An 8,340-nucleotide genomic window follows, 5' to 3' on the forward strand; every position below is an offset into this window, starting at 1 on the left:
TGCAGGAGTGCAGAATAACGCGAAGCGTGTTCTGCTTGCAGGGTGTGGCTTATATAGCCTTGTAAGTAGTTCCAGGTAAAGTAGTCCCTTTACCACACCCTGTCTCTCAGGAAAAATAGTCCCTCTGCCACCCCCTGGATTAAACAGAAGACTCAGCCTTTCAGGCAGTTTAAGTAGTTCCATAAATTCAGCCCATTTCATGAGCCTGGCACTAACGGCGCCAGGACTGAGTCCATGAGACTCTGGGGCACTTCCTTGGGGCCTGCCAAGTCCTTCTGGTTGGCGGGGACTGGGATGGGCCCAACAGCTCCAGGGGTTTTGGAGCACGCACCATGACAAAAAGTAGTAGTTAGTCCGTCTAATGCGGTGGAATTGGGGACCAATGGGACATAAGTGTGACTGCAGTTGTCACAACTTTTTTTCTTGACTCAGCATAGTGACTGCCATAATCCTAGTCAAGCGACGCCTTTCCTCCATTTGCCTACCTGGAAGGGTGTCCTGGACAACAGAGGGTAGGCAAATGGAGGAAAGGCGTCTCTTGACTAGGATTACAGTAATGGTCCTAATGACATGTAGTTACTTATCCCATCTAAGTTGAGAGGTGAATAGTGGGCGGAGTTTCCCTGCTATTTTGCGCTTTTTGTGCTATGGAAATGTGACGGTTGCTGTCCATAGACAGACCCCTCGAACTATGGACAAAAGGGGACACTAAAGTAATCATTAATAGCATGTGTTCATTGTTAGGACATACATTCAAATAATTCCTGTTGCTCAACACCAGTCTCCAGGAGTCAATGGGTGTGAATTCGGTTTGTTTATTTTTTTATCTCACCTTACCCTTGGTAGAAATAGAGAAGAGTTATAACATGGGTCGCAAGAGAGTTAAAGAAAAATAGCCCTGGTCCCCTTTGGCGGTTTGGCGGAGAACATGACATTGTCTAGTGGCTAAAATACGTAATCCCAGTGATTCACCCACTTGTACAAATAACTAATACCTGGCAATCTAGTGGTTCGTGCAATAGCTCTTAAGGAATTTGAATTTGGGGAACATGCAAATGTTATTTATTTTAGCTGGGGGTCTAAGTGCGTGGTTGGGGCTTCCAAGTCCACCGCTGACCCAGGGACCTCGAAATGGTAGCCCATAGAACTTGCATCAGGCATGAAACTGGATTGCCCTTATCTGATGGTACATTTTTCATAAGTGTATTGTCTGTTAACAAAGTAATGCCTGGCTTTGCTTTGGGCATAGAAGGGCAGATATTATGTTCTTGGACCCACATTGTGCATAATTTCTATGAACTGGGAGTAACCAATTTGGGCTGGTAGTGCTAAAAACTGAAATGTTTCATGAATGTTTGACTGGTGCTACAGGGAGGTATGTATTTGGACTTGTTTCAGTTGGTCAACTAAATGTTAGATACATTGCGCAAAGTTTTATTTTTCTCTTAACAGTGCACATGTAACCTATTATAGCTTTCATACAATCAGTACTTCTAATAGTTATACAAATGATTTGGAGATTTACTAGTGATGCTGAAGAAAGTTTAATTTCCTTTCACAATTCTCTCCCTCTGCAGGATCCCGTGGTGCCTTTTGTGAAGTGCGACCAGATGATAAAAGAATTTTAGATTTTTACAGCAAATTGGGTTGTTTTGAGATAGCAAAAATGGAAGGCTTTCCAAAGGATATCATTATTCTTGGAAGAACTCTGTGATGTTGGAACATGGTGTTTTTACTTCAGTGAAGACGGTTTCTGCAGATAAATGATTCAATCTCCCACCATGCAAGATGGACAAACCTGCCCTTGGGATGATTTTGAAAATCCACCTGTGCATACCTTAACTTGTTTAAGATGTATACATCATAAACCGCTGGCTAAACTGAATGAAATCTTTAAACCTTGTGCGTGCTGCCACAGTGAAATGCAAGAGCATTCTGTGTTACGCTCTTACCAACACATCTTAAAAATGGTTGTGGAAGGAATGGTGTATTTAATGTTAATGCATTACCTTGATATAAACCTGTAGAACGTGTACAAAATGGGACCGTACTTCTATTTCGTTTTATACACAAGTGGGCCCAGACAAATGCCATCCTGAAAGGAAGACCGAAGATTCAATGCACAAAAAAAGGAGTTGTCAAGAAATCGTGGGAGTGAACTGATCAGCAGTGGTCAGTATTTCAGGGTTGGTTTCCAGGGACAAATGTGGACTTGTTTGTGGCAGTTGTCACACTGACATTTTGTAAATTTCTGTGTATATAAATGTATGCTGACTAACTTGTGTTTAATGCATTTTTTTGTACATTTCATTTCCTTTTTGACGTCAGGTTAACAATTTTCTAAATAATGTAAAGCCGCAAGGTAAAATCTGGTTTTATGCTGGACTCGTCTGTATAATGTTTTACTGGCCTCATGCAGTTATTGTCAATATGGGTTTTTCTGTTTGATTCATTTTTTTAAATGCAAATAACCACTAATGGCTTAATTATGTTCATGCCAAACTACGTTCGAGTCCACCTTTATTTTTTCTTAAAAATACTGTAGAAAAGTAAATCCTATTCCGACCGAATGTTTACATTTCAGATGTTCCTATGTAAGTGAAAACGGTAAACTTCACAGGAGCACTGTAATCTGATGTCACTCCATAGGTAAAAATAAAAACTAGGAAGGTCATATGTGTGAACGGAGTGATTACTTCAGTGAAATCTTCAGATTCAGAGATGTTTTAAAAATCATTTTTGCTATGCGATTTAAACCTGCAGTTCTGTTACTTTTTCCCTATCACGTGGGTTTTTTGCTTTGTTTTGCGAAGGAGTGAGGACAAATTTGTTTTCAACCTCATTTGTAAAACATTGGAAATAAACTTCTTTTACTGATATTTAAATTACACAATTCTGTTTTTTTCACTTTCACCTTTTGGATAAGAAAATCTGTTACGCTGCATTTCAGAAGCAACATTTGTATATACTTAATGAAAAAGATGTACTTAATGGTGCATTACTTCTCCATATTTACGGAGTTTATTGTTGTATTATGATGAACTAGTATGTCTTTAAATTAAGTGCATTCTTGCACAGGATTTTCTACTTTGTAGAATGGTAAACATTATGATATTGTTGCGACAGCATGTTTTCTAGCCCACCTGCAGTCCAGGTTGCTTTTTTGGAAAACGCATACTATATAGGTTGTATAGCAAATCGACCTGGAAAGCTTTAGTTTTATAATGCTCTGTAAGTGCATGTTCCATTTGTCATTTTCTCATGCTTCCCTTTATACCAAAGTACATTCATATGTTCTGGCTGCAAAGCAGCACACAACCGGATACCTGTGGCCTTACCTTGGTAGAAAGTTGCTGAAGTCAGTAGTCCTACTAATTTATCTGTTGTATCTAGTGAAGTTTAAAACTGTACTCTACATGCAGATCCAAACCTTTGTCATTTTCAAGTAGGTTCCATGATGACATTTAACATGGCTGGCTGGAATAAAACTTTGTTAATCTGTTTTTAGATCAACTAAGTTATGTGTAGCCAAACAAGGAGTCAAACTGTATTTCAACATAATGCAACAGTATAATAAAACTTAAGTCAACACTTCTCTCTGTGTTGTCTTTTTATGGCCATTCTTGTACACAGTCACCTCATGTAATTGTAACCATGATCGAACATGTTTTAACAGTAGCAGAGGATTGTTTGTGTGCTAAAATAAACCATGTCATCTCCTTTTAGCCTATTGAAAATTTCCAAGTTTTAATAGATTTGCTTTCAGTAGCACATAAAGCCAATAGTGGCTCATTAATCATGGTAGAGCAAATTCATTTCTGATGCCAAACAACCATTTGAAGTGACCTCAGAAAATGGAGGGGCTGTTTCTGTACTGGTTGAGAAGTGAATTGGTCATCAAAATTAATGTCCGGACAACGGTTCTGTATCTTTCTCAAGCATAGGTCCAGGTGCGGAGGGGCGCCCCAATTAAGATCCAAAAGGTGATGGCTTTGATTAGGGGAAATAAAATCCACAGATGAGGAAGAAAGTGCTGATGAAATGTAAAAACTAAGTGGGGCTGGGGTTATGCGATTCGCTTCTGATCTTCAAATATCTCAGGTAAGGCTATTGGCAGAGTTGATCCAAACCTCAGAAACACGTAGTGTTTATGGTGCAGGCTGTGGCAGGTAAATCTATTTGGATGGTGCCCTGAATAGGCATAAATCAGGCCATACTGGAGGCCAAGCTTGTAAAATCTACAACATTCCTCCTTTACACCAATTCACAGTAACCCAGACTCCTCGCCAGAATATAGTGAGAAAATGTTTAAGGTGGTCATCGGAAAAACTGTGCTAAAGTAGAACTTTTTGAAAGGGGAGGAATAACATTGTTTAAGAATTAAGGCGTCTACAGCCCCCAAACATACTACCACATGAATGATTACATTTTGAAGCATTATCGTAGACAGTAGAAACTATTTAGAGGCCTCCTTCTGGCTTTAAATCGTCACATACATTGAGGGAGAGGGAACCGCCTTTATGAACACATGGCAAAAGGATTTGCATTCTCACATTGAAGACCAAGTATGGGAAAGAATTTTGAAGATTGTTTGTTGACTCCTTGCCATTATTCATTGCCACAAGGAAAATGGTATATTGCTGCACATTTGGTGTTACCCTTACTTGAGATATTTTGGCTAGAATTCAGTTAATCGTTGTGGGAGGTGGTGATTTCTGGCTATGGGACTGGGGTAGGAGCGCCTTCAGCTGGATTTGCAGCCAATAACAGCCACTTCCACCTGGTAGTGAAAGTGAAGTAACATTCCCCTCTGAGGCAGCACGGCTATACCCACAGTGTCTGTGTGGCTTCATCTGGCATAGGAATATCCTGGCTATGGAACAACAGTCTTACACTCATGAGGACTTTACGGAGCATGAGGTCTCCTTCCCTGGAAAATGCATAGAGACTCGGGTCTGCGTTTATTTTTTCAGTTGTATTCAATTGAGTTGTATTCTGCTTACAGGCTGTGGAATTTCATTTTGCTTTCCTTGCATTGCGGACTGGGGAGGATTACTTTCCTAAAGAACTTTGAAACTGAAGTGCTTGGAACTTTGACATATACTTGAGCACAGTATTATGGCAACCGGTGGCATGGAACATATTCATGTTGTTTAAGACCAGTGGATTGCAACTTTTATTCCCTTTGTTCCCCTTTTGTAATGGCTACATTTCCTCAATCCACAAGTTGGAGAATGGGAGAGATGACAGAGGAGAACAAGACCAAGGCTATTTAAGTAGAATGTTTGACAATAATTCTCAAATACTGTTTAATTCCAAACAAATATTTTCTGTTTATTGGTTAGATAGTTGCAGATGCAATAATTGCCAATGCATTTCGGACTATTTAAAGTCCTTCATCAAGGCATAATTCACTGAACTATCATTATAAAATTGACTGATAAATTCAACCATAATTATGTCAAAAAACAAAATGTGTGACCCGCAATTTTGTAACCACATGATTTCACAACCGTAAAATTTCGGTATCGTGATTGGTCATAACAATTTATGTAAAAACAAGTTTAAGGTATCCATTTCAAAACAATTGAAAATGTACGCCTCTATTGAAACATGTGAGGAAGAGATGCAGTGCCTTATCTGTCATTGGGTAGTCAGTCAAAATCTCGAAACCAAAATATCGAATACAAAAAGACCGAAAAAAAAAATATCGAAAAAAAAAATATCGAATTTTTTATTTATTTATTTATATATGTTTTTGGGGTCAGGTAAGTAAAAAAAAGGGGTAAAATAAAAAAAAATGAAAAAAAAGGGGGGTTGGGGGGGGAACCCCCCCATTTAAAAAAAAAACACATTGAAAAAAAAATTCGATATTTTATTTTTCGGCCTTTTGTATTCGAGATTTTGGTTTTCGAGATTTTGGTTTTCGATATTATCACTATAAACCCTGTCATTGATACAATAAGCACAGTGTTGCATCTCCATGGGCAAATGAATGTTAATGGTGTAGTAATAATTTGCATAAATGCAGTGTCATTGGCGCTTGACCATAATGCTCATTTAACCATGAATGCATGGAAATATGAGCCTCTATTGAAACATGTAGGGAAGAACTGCAGTGTTTTATCTGTCCATAATGTCTCATTAATACAATAAGCCGAGTGTTGCATTTCTATGGACAAATAGGTCCTTGGGCTGCCGAACGGTAGAGAACATATTTAATTAAATGATTGTCAAATTCCTAAATACTCATTTTCTCTATAATGAGTCTGTGTGTGATGGATATCATAATATCTGCTCGAGTTTAAAGGTGTAAACATCTGCCGATATGTCATACAGATATCAAGACAACTGGATATATGTTGAAAGATGAGTGTAAATTACAATTCATATATACACAGTTGTCATTGTAATTCATGTCAGTGGATAACCCTTTAGGATTTAACAGGCTGACCGCAAGCTAAGTATAGTGTTGAGACTAATCCTTTTGGGTTAAATGAAGCAGTTCAGATCTCATTCTTTGTTCATTCCGTTGGGGGCGAATGAGTCCAAACGGTCTATCCAGTAGGCTTCATGTTGCGTTTGACGTCTTTTTTTCAGGCCTTGCATCTTCATGATCTTTAGAACCTGAAACTTCATTTGGGCAATGCTGTGGCCTTTTTTGTGAAAATCTCTTGCTACTGCACAGGTCATGTTTATGTTCCTAATGCAGGATTTAATGCTGTTCATTCTTACTCTGATCTTTCTTGCAGTCTCGCCAACATAGTACATACTACATGTGCATTTTATGCAGTATATTGCATTTTCCGTTAGATAGGTCGCGAACTGCTTCAATTTAATCATTTCTCCTGTGCTAGGAGGAAACGCAACTGCCCCTTTGACGTTGTTGCAATTTGTGCAGCTCGGAGATGGAAAAGTTTCTGGCATCTTATCTCTTGTGGATTCTCGAGATACACTCCTGGTGTTCACTAGTAGATTTATCATATCACTTCTCTGATATGCGAACACAGGAGGGTTGGGAAAAAGGGCTTTAAAATACTCCAATTTTTGGATATGCAACGTTTGATCTGTTGACTTTGAGTAGAGTATTTAGAAACAAACACCATTGCGGGTGATTCTCGTTTAGTCTTATTTTGTAATAGACTTTTGCATGTGTTTGAGGTTGTTTTTGTAGCTGCTATCATCAAATCTTGTTCTGGATATCCTCTTTGTTTTAGTTTGTTCACGAAGTTTGCCTACTTCTGCTTCACATTCCATTGGGCGCTCACGATCCTTTTAATCCTGAGCATCTGTACGTATGGTAAGTTCTTGAGTGTTCTGAGGATGGAGGCGAAGTTTGTGGAGCAAGTTGTTCCTGTCCGTTACTTTAGTCTACATTCCTGTACTTTTTTATTGTACATCTAGAAAGTGTGCACCTGGGTTACCGACTTCTGCTGTAAACTGGATCCTTTGTTCTATTTCATTGGCATGAAGTCGAGAAATGTTGGATAATTTTCTGATAGCTCAGACGCCAAAGATGTCGTTAATATAGCATACCCACTTTTCAATGTATTTTTGCCTAACTGGGTGTTGAAGTATGTGTGTTGTTTTAAACTTGTACATAAAGCTGTTAGCATATGCTGGTGCCATAGTGGCTCCCATAGCTCTGCCTGATGTATGCAAAAATAATTTGTCATGCTCGAAGTAGGAATTCAGTAGGATCTTGAGACCGACGAGGCACAGCTCCTGTTAACTCTCGTGAGTGGAGCAATTAAGACTGCTTTGATCAATGCCACATTGGCAGTTACTCATGGCACATAACTCCATGATTCTATTGAGGGGCATGCTCTTGAGATTTTGTTTGTAACAGAGACCTGGTTTACAAACTGCTCCCAACCATCCTTTCATAACATGATTCCTGATATTTTTTTAATACAAATTATAAATCGTGATAGTACAAGAGGGGGAGGTCTAGCAGTGATCTCAAAGTCCTCACTGCAGATCTCTCATTTAGACCTTCTGGAGTGGGATGAGGTGTCCTAGGTGGACCAGTTGGTCATATGGACTACCCCCTCTTCTTCCTCCCCTCAGAAAATGTGACTTTGGTATTAGACCACATTGCCCTGCCAATTTTTTGTTTCTGGAGGATTTTAACATGTGGTCGGACGATCAGACCAATTTGGATGCCAGGGAACTCTGGGAGATCATTAATAATCCCATCATCTCCCCTTTGGCCACCTCCCCCTGCCATTAGGCTCCGGAGGATATCTTGGGGGCAACGCGATTGTCTTGGAAGCAAGATGATGTGGAGCAACACAAGTTCAATCCCCGGGTTCATGCTTAGAAACCTCTTGTATTAAG

The 8,340-nt window shown here is 39.3% G+C and overlaps 1 protein-coding gene across 1 annotated transcript in view; it reads left to right on the forward strand.

Moving 5' to 3' along the window:
• OGA (O-GlcNAcase) overlaps window positions 1–3,594 on the forward strand; it is an 867,474-nt gene extending 863,880 nt beyond the window's left edge. Inside the window, exon 16 of the mRNA XM_069611624.1 lies at window positions 1,578–3,594. Within this exon, the coding sequence (XP_069467725.1) occupies window positions 1,578–1,714 (137 nt within the window). The 3' untranslated portion in view covers window positions 1,715–3,594. The remainder of the gene's footprint in view (window positions 1–1,577) is intronic.
• Window positions 3,595–8,340: the final 4,746 nt, after the last annotated feature.

Source organism: Ambystoma mexicanum, chromosome 8 (genome assembly GCF_040938575.1).
Source record: "Ambystoma mexicanum isolate Mex_15411 chromosome 8, UKY_AmexF1_1, whole genome shotgun sequence".
NCBI lineage: Eukaryota > Metazoa > Chordata > Amphibia > Caudata > Ambystomatidae > Ambystoma > Ambystoma mexicanum.